Genomic DNA, 20,865 nt, shown 5'->3' on the forward strand with positions numbered 1-20,865 from the left:
CCAACCAGAGTTTATGGTCACTCCCACTCCTCCCCATCCCTTTGAATATTATGACTGATTTTCTAACGTGTATCATTTTATTTCAGAGAGTTTCCTTGACTTCGCTATTTAGCCATGTTTGTTTTTTTTTTTTCCTGGTTTATTTAAAGACTTCTTTTATGTAAGGATAAGCAGTTATCTTCTGTAAATGAGCATGAGTGTCTTACAAAACTAAGACAGTTGTCTTAGAGAGCAAACTGGTTTAGTTAAACATCTTAAGGAAAGGGCATACAGGAAAAATTAAGCTAGGATATAAACACAGATTTTTAAAATAATACATGTGTCTTTAACTCCTTATTCTTCAAATTCCAAGTGTCTTAAAAGAATCATCTATGCTGGATGAAAAACAGAAGTTTTCATTACTAGAGTGGCAATCAAGTCTTGTTTCTCTAGTCAGCCTAGCAGTACAAGAAAATGGGCTTGATGGATTGATTGATGGATAAGGAGCTGGCTGGATGTCAGTACCCAAAGAGTTGTAGTTAATGACTACAGTGTTCAAATGGAGACCAGTATGAAGTGGTGTCCAGCAGATGTCCACACTGGGGTTGATACTATTTAATTTTTTTTTTTTTTTGCTGACATAGACAATGGGATCAAATGCAACCTCAGCATTGAGGTGCAATTGATAAACTTGCAGGATGATATCCAGGACAATCACCAGTCTTTCCAGGTGAATAAATTTTTCAGAATGAAATGTTTTGTAGTAAATTAAAAGCTTCTTGAAGACAAGGTAATATAATTTTTGAAGAGTTATTTATTTTCTTGGCTTCTTCCAGGTATTAAATTTGGGATCTGTGTGTTTTATAAATGGCTGTTAAAATTTGTAACAGATGTATCCATTGTCCGAAAAGCCATTCTCTACAGAAGTACTGTTTTACATTTTTTATTGCTTCCCTTCCACCACCACCTTTCCCCCTTGAATTATCAATCCTTAATGCTCAGTTTGCCTCTTTTCTACCTGGAATAAAGTATTGGGATGTTGGCAACAGCCCATATTATCCTGTTGGCTTTTGACATATTCCTAATAAGTGATGGTAAGATGATACCTGACTCTGCACAGCTGATATCTCAGAGTCAGTTGAGTGCAATTCTTGATGGTTTCCCAGAACTGCATAGTGGCTTCCTTGATAATTTGAACTGCCCCATTAGGGCCCAGATTATTTCAAATCTGATAGCCTGGTCAGTTGTGGTCCCTGTGAGTCTGTGTGAGTCAGTGGTTCTCCCTCCTTACAGGAGGTGTGTTGTAGGTGGAGGAGCTCCTGTGCCAATCCCATCTGGGACTGTTTTTGGATTGGCAAGATTGGCTTCTTGAATCTAGGCTGATTTCACATTTGCTCATGTACCTGTAAATTGCTTTTACTAATTAGTGTTTTGGGCTTGAGAATGCTGACCAGGAATACCCAAAATGACTCTTCTAAGAAAGAGAATATAAACAAAAAGTTTCTGGTGCTGTAGTGTTCCCAGAAGTAAGTTTAGCTATAGTTTAGCTGTAATTGTACAACATCCAGCCAGTAGCCAGGATGAGTGATTACATTTTGTTAATTACCTGTGAGTAACTAGAAGCTGAACAGTGACCTGTAAAACTCACTTTCTCCCACAGAATACTTCTGGAAAAGCTGTCAGCCCACAGCTTGGACAGGAGCACTCTTTGCTGGTTTAGGAACTGGCTGGATGAGAGTGGTGGTGAGTGGGGCTGCATCCAGCTGGCGGCCAGTCACCAGTGGTGTCCATCAAGGGTCTGTGCTGGGGGACAAAATGTTCTGTTCAATAATTTTATTGATGACATGCATGAGGGTATTGAGTCTTTCATTAGTAAATTTGCAGATGACACTAAGCTGGGAGTGTGTGTTGATCTGTTGGAAGGTGAGAGGGCTCTGCAGAGAGACCTGGAATGGTTGGATGGATGGACAAAATCTGATAGGATGAAGTTTAATAGGTCCAAGTGCCAAGTCCTGCATTTTGGCTGCAATAACCCCCTGCAATGTTACAGGCTGGGGATGGTGTGGCTGGACAGAGCCCAGGCAGAAAGGGACCTGGGGGTGCTGGTGACAGCAGCTGAACATGAGCCAGCAGTGTGCCCTGGGGGCCAAGAAGGCCAATGGCCCCTGGCCTGTGTCAGGAATGGTGTGGCCAGCAGGAGCAGGGAGGTCATTCTCCCCCTGCACTCGGCACTGGTGAGGCCACACCTGGAGTGCTGTGTCCAGTTCTGGGCCCTCAGTTTCGGAAGGACGTTGAGACCCTTGAGCGCGTCCAGAGGAGGCAACGAGGCTGGTGAGGGGCTGGGAACACAAACCCTGTGAGGAACGGCTGAGGGAGCTGGGGTTGTTTAGCCTGGAGAAAAGGAGACTCAGAGTGACCTCATCACTCTCTACAACTCCCTGAAAGAGGCTGTAGGCAGGTGGGGTCGGTCTCTTTCTCCAGGCAGCATCTGACAGAATGAGAGGACACAGCCTCAAGCTGCACCAAGGGAAATACAGGTTGGATATTAGGAAACAGTATTTTATAGAAAGAGTGGTAAAGTACTGGGATTGTCTGCCTGGGGAAGTGGTGGAGTCACCATCCCTGGATGTGTTTAAAAGAAGACTTTATGTGGCATCCGGTGCCATACTTTGGTTGAGGTGTTTAGGGCTGGGTTGGACTCGATGATCTTGAAGGTCTCTTCCAACTTAGTGATTCTGTGAAAACAGAGAAGAAAATGATTGGAGACTCTCGGTTTTTTGTCTCTTTTCTCCCTTTAACCCCATGGTGGTTAAGAACATTAGTGAAGAACATTAATACACCTACATTTTAGAAATTTATTGCTTTTTGTTGTGTGAGCAGCATGTAAATAATTCAGGATATTTTGCCACAGCAATTAGCATTAGTGAGAAGTAGTAACAGTTGTTTTAAAAGTGGATGTCTAGCTGTGAACTGGTTATAATTTCACAGTTAGAATGGAAATCCTTTCAAGCTGAGAAGACAGACACTTATGCTTGGACAAACCAATTTTTTTCACTTTGTGTTTTGACAGCTATAGGAGGTTTTGGTTAAAACTGATTTTGACAGGAAAGGATAGAAAAAAAAACTCATGTTTGCAAGGAGAACAAATCCTTGTCTCTTGGAAACTCAAATATGATGAAAGAACATCTACTTGTTACCTTCAGTGATAAATTATTATAGGCAACTTGGGGAACATGACCTGTATTTAAGGTTGTCTGATCCTTTCCACTGTGTGATCCTGTTCACTCTTACAGTTTGCTTTATTAAACATAAACAATTCTGAACTATGTTTTCTGAGCTAGCAGTTTGCCACAAATTGAGCAAATATTGGGAAGTTAAAAATATTCTGAATATCTGTATGGGTTCATTATATTGCATTTCTCAGGCTGTATAAGAGAGGAGAGGGGTTTTGGCTTTTTTTCTGTTTCAATTACTGTTTTATGGAAGAACTTCAGTTCTTCCTGTCTCTAGGAAGGAAATAAAAATTTGGTTATGAATGATCATTCCTATTATCAGAACTCAATTTTTGAACTAACATGCTTCTAAACATGTGTTGTAAACGAAAATAAATGTAAGTCAAGAATGTTCTTAAATCTGGTTTGGCATTTTGTGTCTGGTCTTTTTATGTCTGCAAGTAGCAAGTGTCAGCTAGTCCCTTCTCTTACAACTCTCAGAGCTGAAGGAGGAAAGAATGGCATTTTGTTCAAAATCACATATTGTGGGTAATCAAAGATTTTCACAGCAAGTAAATAGCCTTGGAAGGAGTTGCTTCTAATTACAACCCATCAGTCAGAGCTGTGAATTTACTTAGTGTTAAGTTTCACTGTGCAGCAAATTTCTGATGAATACCTGTCATGCTGGATTGCTTCGGCTGGAAGATGCATGTACCAGGCAAATGAACAGACTTAATACTGCGTCTAGGGAGGAGAACATTGTTGTAAAACCACACTACCTGTGAGCTGTGGTTGTTTTGCTGGTTAGCTATTAGTGAAGTTAAGATGCTCTGCTTGAAATTGAGAACACAGCTGGATTTTTGCTTAAGCATTTGTAATACTTCCAATATATTACTTTTCCAAGTTAATGTAGTGAATGAAGTCTATACTTTTATAGTTTCTTTTAAGTGTCAAAATTGCTACATGTTCATGCTCAGTGGGCTTGATTTTGTTGTTGTTTGCTTGTTAAATGGAAAATGAAAAAACCTTATTCAGGTTTTTTGAATATGTAGGCAGGCATATGATGATGAATATACTAAGTTAAGGTTTTGTTACACTTCCATAAAGGCATTCAAGTATGTCAATGGCTTTGCCCTGGAAAACTTAATAAGAGCTACTGCATTTGCATGTTACAAGTATTTATTTTGTAACTTCATCTGAAATGCCTCCAATATTTAGTGCTGGTAAAGCTAGGTGTGTATATATAGAGACCATTGCAAAGAAAAACCTCCTCTCCTTTAAGCATTTTGAGTCTTACATTATATGTTATTGAGCTTTTTAAATTTTTTTCTTAAATGGGAATGTGTTTTCTTGATTCATACATAAAATCCACTGAAAATTAAAAATAGTGTTTTCTTGTGGAAAAATAATGTATTCTGCTTACAACTCCAGATTATATTTCTGATATTTTTTTTTTCTTTCAGTTGTACTCGCTAAATGATTATAAGCCACCCATTTCTAAAGCTAAAATGACACAGATCACCAAGGCAGCAATCAAGGCTATAAAGGTATGAAATCAGTTAACTTCTTTTGACCTCTTATACATTTCTCATATATGTCAAAATAATTTTGTTAAAAAGTCTAAAGAATTTGCTTCAGAACTTCCCACCTTCCTTGTGCATACAGTTTCAAAGTTATAATCATATGTGATACCTGGGAATGCAGCAGAAGGCTAAAAGTGTTGTGTGAGTTTCATTTGCTGGCTGTCATATGTGAGAAAGAATTATACCAATTTCACTCTATCTGAATTCTATCAGATCTGAAAGACAGGGTTTAAAAAGGAAACACTGACATGCCTGTTAACAGATGAATAAATAGAAAACTAAAATCCACACTTCCTTCTCCCCTCTCTCCCTTCCTCCCTCCCCAAAATGTATGCATGCCTTTGGATCAATACAGCTGTTCATTTTTCTAAATTCCTAGCATACCTTTTCATGGATATTGTTCATAGATTTCAGTTTTCTTGTTGCTTGGATACAAATTGTTTTTAAGTTCTAGTCTTAGTGCACTCATTAAAGATTATTCCTGCCACAAAGTTTTCTTTGACAGCAGAAAAGTCACTGAAAACTGATGAAGGAAAGAAGTATGCCACTAAGTGTTAGACATTAAAACAAATGGAAACTCAGTGAAAGCTGGAGAGATAGAAAAGAGAACAGACCAAACTTAATGCTCTTCCTATTTACAATCCTTTGCTAATAGTGCTGATATATTTTCAGATAATAAAATGCTTATTGGTGTTTTGTGTAATTGAGAAAGACTAATTTAATGACTGAAGAGTGAAATTCAGTGGCTTTCTTAAGTATGTCTCTGTAAGTTAAAGCCTGTGAGTTGCAGTATAATGGAAATGTTGAAAACTTGTATTGAACTTAAGTCATAAATCATAAGAGATGATTCTATTAATTTAGCAATTAAATTTTGCCAAAATGTTTTATCACGTGCTCAACTTGGAAATCCTACTTCCACTCTTATCATTTCAATGACAACATTTAATTGTGTAAAGTGGTTATCTCAATTATTGGCATGATTTAGAGCCATTACAATTATATGTGAGATTTAAAAAAACAACTCCACGAAAGACAGGACAACTTTAAAGACGAGGTATGCAGTAGATGCTATTAATTAATGGAATGCAGAGAAGTTGTATGTTTAGTAACATTAGGTGAACATCTTCAGTTGTGTACAGTGAAATAACCATGTGTTTTGGTGAAACAATTCTATTATTCTCCTAGTTCTCAATAAACAAGCATGTTATTCAATAATTCAGTGTAAAAAACCTTCAAGAAAAATAAGAAGCACTGATATTAGCTTTTTTTATATGCTATTGAGTGTTTTAAGGAAGATTGCATGTTCAGCTGTAGTATTGGATTCCTGTTTAATAATCCGAAGTTTCTTTTTCTGGTTTTGCTATCAATATATCAACTTACTTGTGCAAGTATATACATCTTAAGATTTCTCTATTGAAATACTATTTTATTTTTCAGTTCTACAAGCATGTTGTTCAGAGTGTTGAGAAATTCATTCAAAAGGTAAGTCAGTCATGTGGGGGTTTAGGTACACATATGGATTAATATTTTTAGCACATGTTACTTTATTTCCATTTTTAGTCACATTCAGTTTCTGCTAGTAATCGGCAGCAGATCATAACCCATGATGCAGAACGACAAACACTTTGTTCATTTTGTTCTTTGATATGAATCACTGTGGATACTGTTTTAAGACTACTTCTGTGTGTATTTATTTAATGTTAAAAGAGACTGTCGGTGAACAGCTAACAGCAAAACAGTTGTCAGTTGTTTGGCTAGTGACAGTTGCTTTTGTTTTTCTGCCAGGTTTTCCCATTGATTTTAAAGCCACAGGGAAGATTCAGCCTCATCTTTTTTGTATCAGGAGATGTAGCATTTCTGTTGGTGATTCTTGCAAGTAAATTGAAACAAAAATATTTATATGGCTAGACTAGAATTACTTTTTGGGAAGACAGTAGTATTAATTTAAAGATTGTTTCTAGCAAAAAAAATTATAGTACTTCCTTTTCTTGCAAAAGTTAATTATTCTTGGGTAAAACTGCATTTTGCTTCCAGTTGGAAATGCATGGATTCAATTTTGTAAGTCTTCCCTGCTTATCCATGTTGTAGCTGATTGTTCAGTTGGTCATTCTGGTACTGAATTTCTTCTCTCTTTATAAATAGCAAAAAATTATGACCAAATTGCAATTTAGATTTGACAAACAAGCTAAAGTTAGGCTGTTAATGTTGCAATGTTGCATGCAATTTTCCTTCTGTTACTTTTTTACAAATCAGTCTGGATTGCTCTGTATTAGTAACCTGTCTAGCTCATTAACTTTTATTCCTTGTTGCCCAGTGTAGTCTGCAGTGCCTTTTGCCTCTGGCTGGACAGTGTAAACAGGTTTCACCTTCAGCCTGGTGTTTTCATCTGTCTCAGAACTATTTATGAATGAAATATTTAGGTACTAGTACATCAGTCCTATGTGAAAAAAGTGTCATGTATGTGTTTCAAAGCAGTAGTAAAGACTAGTAGTACACTTTAACTAATACTGCTAGTTTTTTGTCAAGTAGTTGTCTTTTGGGTCCTCGACTCTGACTTCTTCCATCTCTGAGAAAGGGATCACTATGCACTGATACCTGTTCAATGCTGCAGGTGAACACAGGAGTTGGAGGGCAGTTATAAATCTTATCCATCTCTGACCAGTAGCATTTTGCAGTTTCATGTCCTGAAATTAACTCAGAATTGTCTGAGTTCTAAACACTGTTTTTTATTTACAGTGGATGTGATTGGCAGTTCAGTTCATAGGCACAAGAGAAGTTTCATCCACTGCATGAATGAATGGCAATTTGTCAGGAATGAGACTGGTTGTTATGATTCTTCCACAAGCTAGTTTGAGTTATCTTTACACATTTGCCTTCAGTGTCCAGTACTACTCGATGAGGAAGTTCTGCACTGTTCATTGCTGATTAGAGAAGGCAGATGTATGTTCTTATTTATAACCTTATTAATGATCACCCTGGATTAGATGATTCCCTTTGGTGGTCTTGCTGAGGGGTTTTTAATTATTTCATGAACAATTTAGTGACATGTGCAACTTATTAATAACTTAAAATAATAACTTTTTGCTTTAGTAGAATGAGAGATAGGGAGAGGAAAGCTAGGTATTTGCTATTAAAGAGCTTAAATTGTATGTTTGGAGAACAATTGGATGTTTTTCTGCAAGCAGTCACTTAAAGCTCAAGATGACTGAATCTTCCATTAAAATCTGCTGTAGACCTGACCAAAGTGATGTCAATGCCATCTCAGTTAGTTTGTTCTTCATCCTTTACAGTTCCAGTATTTTCTTTTGTAGTTTTGTGAGGTTACTGAAACTTCAGATGAAGTAATTGCCCATGACATTCTTCATTTTGTGACACTTAACTCGCTGGTCTATTGTTACTTTGGTTGACTATTTTATTCCTTGGAAAAACATCACTTCAGTGGTCAAATGATCACATTTCATATATGTGAAGTTATTCCATTGGAGAGCCAGACTTAATTTCTTTGAGTAATCAAATTACCATATTGATTACTCACTCAGAAAATAAGTAAATATTTGTGTGTAAAGGCTGTCCCATCTGAGATTAGAGATAGGCAGGTTCACTGCCCCAGTTTCAATTTTTTTTTAAATTTTTTACTTGTATTTTATTGCCCTTTCCATGTAATCTATATTTTTGCATTATTATCATATTTTGATTTCTTTATGTGCCATGCTTTAAAATACTTCACCTAATGTATGTCCTGAGTCTTCTCTTTAAATATTTGTGAGCTTTATTAATTTGAATATTGTGAAAAGTTGTATTCCTGTCTGTTCTGTATGCAAAGTACTCATGTTTAATAATTAAAATAAAATTTCAGAAGATACAGTACATTGAAGTGATGTTCTGAAGACATTGTATTATAATAAATTTAAGCTTAATGATGCACATACATTCCTAAAAGGATACCACACATTCTAAAAATAGGGAATGCCTTGCTTAAATACTTTGAAGCATGTTTAGAAGCTAAAGAAAGGCTTTCTAAAGGTTGCAAGTGTTAGCAAATCAACACTTTTCAAAATAGAACATTTGTGTCTAGGGCATAGTAAAATTAATATTCTGAAGTGTTTGTTTGGCACTTTAATAAAAAGATTATTAACTTAGTGTGTTGCATATGTCTACAGGACCACAGTGTTCTTTTTCATGTTTTCCATAACACTTTGTGTGATATACACCCAATATTTATTAAATGAATCCATAACATAATGTATTCTGATGATGACTTCATTATTTTTGGACTGTGTTTCATTCTGTCTTAAAACTGGTTGCAATAATGTGTTATAATTACTTTGTAATTAAAAGGCAAAAATTTTAGCATTAGTTGTTAAGAAAGTAAAATTACATAAATAATTAGTATTTTGGTTAGCAGACATGCCTGATAAATATCATGCTGTTTGTAAATTATGTGAGTTTTCCAGAGTTGTAAAATAAATATCATTGTTATATACTCAATGAAACAGGTGTCCCCATAAATATGTTTCTCTTCTGCAGGGGAGGATATATCACACCCTAATTACAACAATGTAAAAGAAAGCAAACAAATTTTAACTTTAGTGTTTACTCTGATCATAAAGAAGGACAAAATTATCCTAAATTGCATTTACAGCTAGTCCAAATTTACTATTAAGGATTTGGTCATGCTTTATGCAGCACTTTTAGAACAGAGTGTACATTTTAAATGGATATGTGATTTGTATGTTATTTTTTAAATAGATTTTTAAAAGTAAATTCGTTAGCAGTAAGAAATTGATTTTACACCATTTGTATACCTTCAGAGTGCATATAGATGCGATAATTTAAACATTACAGGTTAGATGTTTTTTGAGAAAGTTCATTTTCCAGGACAATTTATTCAATAGGGAACATTTCAGTATACTTGGAACCACTTAAAAATTAGAGAGGATGCTTGTTTATATTTACTCTGCTATTAATGGTTTTGGTTATTTTTCACATATGCTTCTTTTAAATTACCATTCTTTGTAGTGCAAACCAGAGTACAAGGTTCCTGGTCTGTATGTCATTGACTCCATTGTGAGACAGTCCCGGCATCAGTTTGGACAAGAAAAGGACGTATTTGCGCCAAGATTCAGCAATAACATCATCAGCACTTTCCAGAACTTGTACCGTTGTCCTGGTGATGACAAGGTAAACCACTTACAGAGCCTTTAGTTAAAACAGTCTTTAGCATATCATCTGTAAAGATTTTAATCTTACTTTTTATTGCTGGAGGGGATCTACTTATAAACTTGCCCTGTATATATATTTCTTAATGTTGCTTGTCTTAGTATGGGGATTAGAAAGATACCTCCAATGAGATTCATTAGAGTTTTGAAAAGGTCATCTTTCCTTTGATTCTATGATCATCCAGCAGCTAAATAAGGTTTAATTTGAATAAACCTTTAATTTGACTCATTAGTTCAGCTGTACCCTTGGATCACAGTAGTTGAGATAGCCACCAAATTCTGTTTCTGAAAGACTGGCTGGAAATAGCAGACTTTTAAGCAGGGATTTTAACTTCCTTCATATTTGTCCCTAGTTGTAAAATAGGTAGTGTTTCTTCTTAAATGCTAAGGGCTTTGTCTTCACAGAAATTTGTGTAATAGAGTCATTAGTTAAAGTATTGAGGCTGAATGCTACCGGAAGAGTTATATCTAGAATAGTTACGTGCATTCCTACAGGTGTATTTTTCAACCAGATATAGGAAAACCCAAGACATCCATGGAAGGTGATTAAGGCACATTCAGCCATTGTGTTGTCTTGGGATTCCTGCCTTTCTAGAGTAGTTAGGACCTCTGCAGGAACATGTATCGGGAGCTGCAAATTTTACTTGGTTGGATAAATTTGGCTAAGGATGTCTGTCTTCTGCAGCTGAGGTGTTGCTGAACAGGTTAAGTTAAATGACATTTTTCCAGTCTGGTTTAGGTTATCTATGTGATTAACTTGTGCTGCTTCAATTCTACAGTGTTTTTCTGTAGTTTTTTTATAAATAAGCAGTTTTTTAACTTACATTTTTATTCATTTAGTTGTATTCCTTCAGCAGTATCAGTGTGTTTTGTAAATTCATTTAGCTTGCTACTTTGGGAAGTATAAAGAAATATCCTGATGTATTGAAGAAGGAGGGTTTGGAACAAGGATGGATGCAAGTACCCAGTTTGTGTCTGATTTTTAAAAATATGTAGTAAATTTATTCTAGGCTAAGAAATAGCACTACTTGTCCTGTGATATTTCAATGCATGGCAATTAATGTATTGCATAAGAGGTGTTTGATGTGAAGATAGTAAAACCTATTCTATTTGGGGTCCACAAAAGTCCTGTCAGGTTCATTTCTAGGATATTTTTCACCTCAGCATAAAATTGTACTTTGAAATCCTAAGTCTTGCTGCTGTGCTGCATATGGATTCATTATTATTGTAAGGTCTTTGTGCTGAGAAAGTGGTTGTCCTATACATTGCCTAGCAAAAAACTGAAGTGTCAGAGACCAAGATATGTACCTGGTTTACGTAACACTTTGGTGTTTAATTTGGTTGAAAGACATAATGGAGAAACATAGCAGTTATCTTTATACAAACAAATGTAGAATTTGTTTTTAAATCAAACAGAAATGCAGTAATATTTCACTTAAAGTAACAAAAAAAATACCTCACTGATACCTTTGTCTGGCCCAGAGAAAGTGCAAGGTGTGGGTAGATACTGAGCCACTGAGTTTTATATTCCTATTCTGGAGAGATGAGGGAAGTTAGAGCCTCTGGTGGACTTGACAAGGACTACTTACAATACAGACTTCAAAGAAGAAGTCTGAAGGCTCAGATACCAAAACGTTGAGTGGAAGCCTTCAGAGATTTCTTTAAGGGAACTCTAAATTGCATTTTCCATGCAGTGAAAATTCAGAACTTCTCTCTATTAAGTTAAATATTCTCTTGTAGTTCTGGGTGAATAGACATCTTTTTCTTCATTTTGAACACTGTGGTTAAGCGTTCTATATTCTTGTTTTATAGAACTCAAGTAATTAAATCACCTTTGTGACAACAAACACCACATCCTGTGAAGAATTTCCTGCTCTTTGTAATGCAACTGATTTTTTTTCCCAAAACAATGCAAAATCTTTCCTTTTGGTGGAAATGAAGCTTATTGAAAAGAAGTCTGGAAGTAGATCAAAATTATGATCTGTTTGTGATGTAATAGAATGTTTCTATTGTAACAGAAAAATATTTAATAGAAATGTAAGCTGAACAATGAATTACAGCTAATGGAATTGTATGAAGTCTTAATTTGGTTTTTTTTCCTTCCCCATGATCCACATTTTTTAATATTACTATGTATTTTCAATAGGCAGGTAATTGTGTTCCAGTTTAAATTCCTCTCTTCATCAAGACAGCTTGCAAAATATGAAGCTGCTTTTCTAACAAAAATGTTTAGCAGTCTTAGTAGTATATGCCCAGTTTTCAGTGCACATAAATGATTTTGGTTCATAGGCAGAACTGAATTACATTTATATATCTTAAGTATAAAAAATTAGGAGAGTAATAATTTATTATTTTAGTTATTAGTGATGCTTTAAAATGCTTCCTTAAAATAATATTCCTTTCATGACGTCTTCCAAGACGAAAGGCACATTTTTGATTGAGAGAACGTTTTCACCTGTGTGTAGTACCTCTTTGCTGTTGCCTAGGATCAGTCACAGGTTTACAATTTAGACATATTTGGTGTCACGCAGTATAACTGTCCTTTATGTTTGCAAACATAATGGTTCTTCAGTCTAGACAGATTAAGGTTGCTAACTAAGAATTCCACAATCAGTAACAACAAGAAAATAAGCATGACTCAGATCTTTTATTGTCTTTTCTTAATTTTAGAGCAAAATTGTTAGAGTGCTTAATTTGTGGCAGAAGAATAATGTTTTCAAGAGTGAAATTATTCAGCCTCTCTTGGATATGGCAGCAGGAATTCCTCCTCCCGTTGTGACCCCTGTCTTGCCCAGCACTACAGCTGCTATGAGCAACAATACACCAGGTAAACAAAACCAGATGGAAGTCATACTTTGAATCAAAACACTTCTGTCAGCTTTGGTATGTTGCCTGTTAACATGCTGAATTATCTCACTCGAATGCTAGCAAGAATATTACAGACACCATCAAGATCAGGGAAACAGGAAAACATTATTGTAAATGTAGGCTTGATCATTTTGTGCTCTGAGCATCTGCCTTGCTGATGTAGGTAGATGGCAGGAAAATGGATTTTTAACTTTTCACTTCATCAAAATTTTTTCTTTTAAGGTTGGGAAATTGGAGACTGGAATATTGGAAATTGGCTGGATAGAAATGGCTTTTGGCACCTGCTTTTGTAACCCACCTTTTGCTGATCTTCTGCTGAGAAGCAATGAGATGGACAAATTAACCTTAGCTTTCATTGGCAAAACAACTATGCGAGATTTTCAGATCTTGGGGTGCTTTTTCTGCATCTTCCAGCTCAGTTTTTTTTATTTTTATATAGTATGACTACATTAAATTGTTAGAATCATAAGTCTTAAATTCTGATGCAAATTGACTTTTAAAACAGTAATCTAGTCATACTTAGCATTCATTGGTGGATCTCTACTTCTGAGCTATAAATGCAAAAATATTTGCAAGTGTGGAGGATTCTTCTGGATTATGCCATGAGACTAATTATCAGAACTGATTTAGATTCGGTGTTTCTCTTGAGAAAAAAACAATAAAACAAGCAATCCTCATGAATCCAGCTGATGCAGGGTGAAATTTTTAGTAGAATCTTTCAGATTCTTCCTGGAGATAAAGTGCAAGTCCAGTGAGATTCAGGCTAGCAGAGAGAGAGATTGCTAACAATTATCTTTTGGTGTATGTAGTTTCCATGTAATATTTTGGAATACTGTGTGAAACATACTTATTTTGTCTTCATTGGTGTTTTTGGTAATAATCCCAAGAGGTCAATAGTGAAAAGAATTGTGAACTACACTAACACAAAGTAATTCTGCTGCTTGAGGAATGCTGATGTGAGTCTGTGTTATTCCCGTGTGCTCTCCATGTATGTCAGAAAAATAGTTTCAATTTATGTGCTTTCTCAGTGTTTAATAACACTTTTTTTATCTTCTCTAACACTATATTTGATTTCTGTGTTGAAATATTTTGGTATATTGATTTTTCTCTTTTTTAGGTACACCTGTGACTCCAGTTACCCCAGCCAATGTGGCACAGAGTTTACCTGATCCTTGGGTATCTCAGATTGCTAACACAGACACCCTTGCTGCTGTTGCACAGATTTTACAGAGTCCTCAAGGCCAACAGGTAACTATTTTGTAGACAGTTACACTGAAGACATTGTAGGCTCTCTGATACTTTGTGTCTTTAAGGTACAGGTAAGGAATCCTTTCATGAGAATCACTTGTATTTATGTCCAGTATCTATGTTAAGTTTCCCATGAGGTTGTTCATTACAAGTAAGTTCCAGGTCAATTTAAACTCCATGTTACCTTTTGTACCCAGCACCTTTAAAGCTTTAAAAGTGTCACAGAAGGTTACTTCAGATAAGATGGTCTGTAATGCATACTTGTCTATATAGATGACAAGTACAGATCTATTGCAGATGACTAAATCAAGAGCAAGAATAAGATGTCATGGATATAGATATAAAATAGAATACAAGTTAAAGCATATATCTCTGTTGGATGCCTGAAGAAGAGCTAAACGTTGTACAAAATTATAGAATAGGAGCAAACTTTTTCAGGAAGGGTACTATGTATTGATCCCATTTTTTATCTTTCCATCAGCTAAACATAGATCTTATTTTGCAGCATTCAAAAATAAGATTTCAGATGTTACTATGTTATTCAGTTTTTAAATGCTCAACTCCAAAAAGTGTCTTGATGTCTAGCATCACAAGAACTGCTTGTTCTCATTATCTGCAGTTACATAAATTAAGCACACACTATTGGATTTCTGTAAAAATGTAGATCATTTTTCAGTCTGTGCTAGAGCTGTGACACCTGCATAACTTTGGCATTATGATTTTTATTTCGTCTGAGGTTGTTCTACCTTCTGGCATACTAAACAAAAATCTCATGCATGAAAATGAGAAGCAGTGGCTAGTGAAAGCTCTGGTGCTGGCAATAATGATTTTACTTATTGAGAGTGTTTTACAGTATTTAGGTAACTAGAATTGACTGTAATTGCTCATAAGTTAAGTGAAGGGAATATTTTTATCTGATTACACTGGAAGAAACGAAATCACTGAAAAATGAAGCAAAATTAGTTTGTGGTGGGATACTTTGTGAAATATGAAGGAAAAACTGTGGACTAGCTCTTAAACAAGAAAAGGGTATGAAATTAGAATGGTAAATGCATGGAAAGTCAGTGAGGTAATTTTAAAGATTGTTGCTTAGCAAATACAAAAAAGAAAATGAAAGAGAAAAAAATGAAGATGAGAAGATAATTAGGATTTTAAAGTCAGCAGATCACAAAGAAATAACATTTGGATATTTAGGTCAAAATGGTCTTAAGCAGACGAGAAGAGACAGACTGGGTACACAATAAATATGTACATGCAGATGTCTAGGATTGGTAGAGGAACTATATTTGCTTACATCCTGTCCATCTCTTTTCTTCTTGTTCTCCACACCATTCCATCTGCCACAACCTCTCCCTGGCTCCCTAACTCCAGGGACCTGGATTTAATCCTACAGTTGTGTTTTATGGGTGAGAATGCATGCAGATAAATTGAGAGACTAGACATAAGAGAGGGCCAGCTAAGAAAGATGTGACCAACAAGAATGTGAAAACAGCAAGAATGGTGCCCACCCATGATTTTTCCACTGTAGGGCCTCCATCTCTGCTTCTTCAGTTTGATTCCTTCCTACTGAGAGCAGTGCACAGGGCGGACCAGCTGTATCAGACAAAAGGGGGCGAGGAGGGAGCTCCTCAGTTTTGCCTATTGCAATAACCAGGGGAAGCTCTTGCTGAGGTAGATCAACAATTGAAGCCTTTTCAGAGGCTCTGCTGTATAAGAAATCTGTATAACTTTTTTAAAAGAGCAAGGAAAAATGTTTCACATTATCAGAAAGTAACTCTTAAACGATCTTGTAAAAGGGTTATACATTTTTGATGCATTGTGGAAGTGAACCTAATCAGTTTATGAAGTTTCTAGTGAGGCTAGCAAGAAGGGAGGGATTGAACCTTCAAGAGTTTAGTGGGGAAACCTATAAGTGGTTGGAATATTGAAGGTAAGGGTAATCAGGGACTTACGTCAGCAAATTTGAACTACCTGAATTTGTTCAACCTTTTTTGCACAAATACCTAAAGATACGGCTCTAGGGGATTTATCTTGAGGATGTCAAACAACTGCTTCCTCTAATTCCACAGTAGTTTAAGAGAACTTCTTTTCTTAGGGTTAATATTTTTCCTTAAAGCAAATCTGCACAATTTTTTGGAAGCATCCTTATTCAACAGATAAATTGATCTCATGAAAAAGCCTTTTATTTCCTCATTAGGAGAGCTTCTCTAGAAGAATATATACAGATAGGAATTTGAAGTAAGGAAATCATGATAGACCGAGTGACTGGCTTGGTTTGTACACTTGCTTTTTATGTTTCATTAGCATAACAAGAGAATTGCATTCTATCAACCCATACCTGAGTTTCACCATGAGATTTCACTTGTGACTTGTGCAGAGACACTAGTGCAAGCTCTCCCTACAAACAGTTTGCATTGGCATAAAGTGGAGCTTGCAAGAGTGCAGTTGTTTTCTCTGTACAAGTGTTGTTACAGGACACAGATTATGGTAGTATGAGGGGTCCTCAGGAAGCTGCAGTAGACTAAGACTTTTTTCAGGTCAAAAGGAATCAAACTGGAGAAACCAAAGAGGGGGGACCCTAGAAAGCAGGAAATCCTAAGTGGTGATGATGCCTTGAGAAGGCTGACCTAGAACAGAGGCTAGACAGAATTAAGAATAACGTGGGTATTTATTGTAAGGCCTTAAAGGATACACCTTGGGCAGTACAAGAGCCTGGCCAGGGATTCATCCAAGATGGACCTAAAATGGTCACAAAGTGGACAGCCGGTCATGAGGTCTCACATTTACAAGTTTTGGTCCATCTTCATATTGGGGTTAATCATCCAATCACAGCTTCTGATTATGAAGTCCCATCCTTCTTATTTTCTCTCTTCAGTCCACCTTTGTTCATGCTTTTGGGCCTGATTGTCCTGTCCATTGTAATGATTGTCCTTGGTATCAAGCTAGAAAAGGAATTGTTTTGTCTACCTACCGTGTGACGAGAGCTCACTAACACTTTAATATGAAGCTCAAAACTACACACCTAGGCAGCACAGAATATAGAAAATAAGGAAGCTAAAACTTAAGGCATCATTTCTCCCCTTTTGAGGCTTGACAAGGCCTTTACCTTTTCGAGTCTCTATTCTAAATATCTAGTAATAATAAATGTTTAATAACTGATAAATATCTAACAATAGTAAACAGCTAACAATAATAAACATCTAACAACAGATAAATATCTAATAGTAAATAAATACCTAACACTAGATAAGTATCTAATAACAGTAAATATCTAACAGTAAATATCTGACACTAGATAAATAGCAATTATAAACAGTAATAAACAGTAACAGTAATAAACATGTAACAAATGATTTGCACAGTTAAATATTCTGTCATGCAAAGAAGAATAATGATTATTGTGAACAGTTCTTTAGACACAGAAGAGCAATCATTTAAAGTAAGTTTTCGTCTGCATCACTCTCTTTTTACTGTTTCAGGAGCAGAAGCTTTCTTAACTCGGGAGTAGTGAATCCAGGGCCTTTTGCCAGCAACTTTGATTGTGGTGAGGGTGGCCAGCATAACTTGGAATGGTCCTCTCCACTTAGCTTGTAGAGGATCACTGTCCCACCAATTAAGATAGACTCAGTCTCCAGGGTGGAAGGGATATGCAGGTGTTTTCAGTCCTATAGGACTGGGTAGAACAGTGCAATTCTGGAGCTTCTGCAAAGTGGAACCTAAAGCCATTAGATATCTCTGCAAATGAAGTTTCCTCTTCACATGAACTTCACCTGGAATATGTGGAATTTGATATGGTCTGCTATACAGTGTTTCATAGGGACTGATGTTATTATCCCCCCTCCTTGTTGTATGTGGATTCTCAGTAAAGCTATAGGCAAGGCCTGAACCCATGCCATGGATGTTTCCTGACAAATTTGCTAATTTGTGTTTTGAGAGTCCCATTTGTATGTTCAGCTTTACCACTTGCTTGGGGTCTGTAAGGTGTATGCAGATCCCAAGTAATTCCCAAAATCTGGCTAACTTCTGTAACCACTGTTGCAACCAAGTATGATCCCCTATCTGATGACAACCTCAAGGGAACCCCTAACCTCGGAATTATGTGATTGGGCAAAACTTTCACCGCTTCCTTGGCTGTGTTTGTGTGACAGGGGTAAGCCTCCGGCTGCTCACTGAAGGTGTCATCTAGTACCAGTATGTACCAGTATCCCTCTTTGCATGGTAGCTCCTCAAAGTATTTTCCAGGAAGATCTCCTGCTTTTGTTATTCCTAACGCAATTCTTTTCCTCATGTCAGGGTTGTTCTTACAGCAGATTTCACATTTGCTCACTACTGATTGTACAATGTCATTCATTCCTTTTCCTATTACTGTCCTTTTTAGATGTTTCAGAAGATTTTTAACCCCAAAATGTGTGTTTTCATGTTCTCTTTGAGCTAGCTCCTGAAGGATCAAGGGTGGGACTACAACCTGGTTTGCTGGTGTAACAGCCCATCTACTTTCTGTGATCTCAACTTTAAGAAATTTAATTAGTTTGTGGCCTGCTTGGTCATATTTTGGGGTGAACCCTGACAAATCAATCTCTTTTTGTGGAATTACTGTGAGAATACCTTTTTCTGCAATCCCTCTTGCTGCTTTATGAGCAAAGTGATTTCCCAACTCTGGAGTGGTTTTCCCTTTTTGGTGACCTCTGCAATGCATGATAGCTACTTCTGTGGGTTTTTTTCATGCTCTCTAAGAGGGCAAGTATTTGTTCAGCATGTTTGATTTGATTACCTTGAGTCTTCTCTCCTTCCAGATGGTTCCATGGGTGTGGACAACACTAAATGCATATTTAGAGTCTGTCCATATATTTACCTTCTTTTCTTCTCTCAGGTCTAGAGCTCTCATCAGTTCAATAAGTTCAGCTTTCTGTGATGACACATCTGCTGGCAGGGCCCTTACCTTGATCACCTTGTCCTGTGTGGTCACTGCATAGCCTGTCATCCTTTTGCCATTTTTCATGAAATGTAAAAAGCTCCCGATCTGGATTTTCCGTGGGCATATCCTTCAGGTCTGGTCGCCTAGAATAAACCTCTTCAATAGTCCGTAAACAGTCATGTTCAGGCTCATTGTCAATTAAGGTGGAGGACAGAAACATGGCAGGGTTAACAACAGAGGTTGTTTTGAGGGTAACATCATCCTGCTTTAATAACAGTACTTGATATTTAAGCATCCAGTTACCATATAACCAATGCTCCTCCTTTTGTTCCAGTACAGCTGCTATTGCGTGGGGTACATACACTACAGTGTGTCGCGCTAGGGTGGGTTCTTTGCCTTCCTGGATCAAGATGACAGTGGCTGCTACAGCCTTCTGACTAGCCTTGGGCAACATTGCCTAGCTGTTTAGAAAAGTAGGCTACAGCCCTGCATTGGTTCCCAAGGTGCTGTGCTAGTTCCTTCAAAGCCACATTCAGTCTCTCCATATGTGAAAAGTTCAAAAGGTTTAGTTAAGTCTGGCAGTCCCAGTGCTGGAGCTGACATTGGAGTGTTAACAGCTGTTTAAAAGCTGCGCTAGTGTTTTCAGTCCATATGATAATTCCTCTTGTGGTTGCTTTTAATGCTCCATATAGGGGTTTTACCAGCAGTCCATAATTTGCTAACCACAAACGACACCAACCCACCATTCCCAGGGAAGCTTGCATCTCTCTTACAGTATGGGGCTCTGGGAGTTGACAGATAGATTCTTTCCATTCTTTGCTGAACTGTCAGTGTCCACCAAAGATCTCAAGCCCTGAGTAAACTACTGCTTCTTTAGCAATCTGTGCCTTTTCTTTAGAAACTCTGTACCTGCTCAGTCCGAAGAAGTTTAATAAACTTAAAGTAAGTTGTATACAGTCATCTCTGGTTCCAGCCACAATCAGGATGTCATCCACATATTGAAAATAAGTCCTTTTGGCTCCTGTCTTTTCCAGTCCTCTAGTTCCTTTGCTAGCTGGTTTCCAAATACTATTGGGCTCTTCTTGAAACTTTGGGATAAAACTATCCAAGTAAGCTGACTTTTTTCTCCCTGTCTTGGGATTTTCCCACTCAAAGGCAAAAAGCTCTGGTTTTGTGCTGTTTTTTGCTGTTTTTGTGCACATGAATGCAGAAAAAGGCATCCTTCAGGTCTACAACAGTAAGCCACCCTAATTTGTGTGTCAGTGTGGTCAAAAGGGTGTAAGGATTGGCTACCACTGGGTGGATGTCCTCTGTAATTTTGTTAATTGCTCTTAAATCTTGCACTAATCAATAACTCTTACCATCTGCTTTCTTAACAGCTAAAATTGGGGTGTTGAATTTGGACTCACATTGCACTAGTAAACTATGTTGTAGGAATTTTTCAATTACAGATACCAGTCCCTTACGGTTCTCTAATTTCAAAGGGTATTGTTTTTTCCTTACCAGTGCAGCTCCTGACTTGAGTGTAATACTCACTGTTTCGTCAGTTTGTATCTTCCTGGGATATCACTGGCCCACACTATTGCATTTACCACATTCTCAACTTCAGCAGGGATTTCACCACATTTTTCTTGTATAAAAAGTGCTGGAACTTGGACAAATTTAGATTCAGGAATTACAACTCTTACACCTTTTCCCTTTTTAAATTTAATTTCTGCTTCAAAATTTTCTAGCAAATCCCTCCCCAGCAATGGTTGAGGGAACTTAGGCATATAGAGAAATTGATGGGTTACCCAGTGCTTTCCAGTTTAAATTTTAAAGGTTGGAAGAAAGGCTGTGTT

General features: G+C 36.9%; 1 protein-coding gene across 10 annotated transcripts in view; it reads left to right on the forward strand.

Annotated features, from left to right (window-relative positions):
• SCAF8 (SR-related CTD associated factor 8) overlaps positions 1-20,865 on the forward strand; it is a 156,983-nt gene that overhangs the window by 14,022 nt on the left and 122,096 nt on the right. For all 10 annotated transcript variants that reach the window (XM_086877315.1, XM_086877314.1, XM_086877313.1 and 7 more), the window contains 5 exons: positions 4,655-4,738; positions 6,212-6,256; positions 9,794-9,955; positions 12,664-12,820; positions 13,979-14,109. In XM_086877315.1, coding sequence (XP_086733441.1) covers positions 4,655-4,738; positions 6,212-6,256; positions 9,794-9,955; positions 12,664-12,820; positions 13,979-14,109 — 579 coding nt within the window. The remainder of the gene's footprint in view (positions 1-4,654; positions 4,739-6,211; positions 6,257-9,793; positions 9,956-12,663; positions 12,821-13,978; positions 14,110-20,865) is intronic.

Source organism: Cyanistes caeruleus, chromosome 2 (assembly GCF_971803275.1).
Source record: "Cyanistes caeruleus chromosome 2, bCyaCae1.hap1.1, whole genome shotgun sequence".
Classification (NCBI taxonomy): domain Eukaryota; kingdom Metazoa; phylum Chordata; class Aves; order Passeriformes; family Paridae; genus Cyanistes; species Cyanistes caeruleus.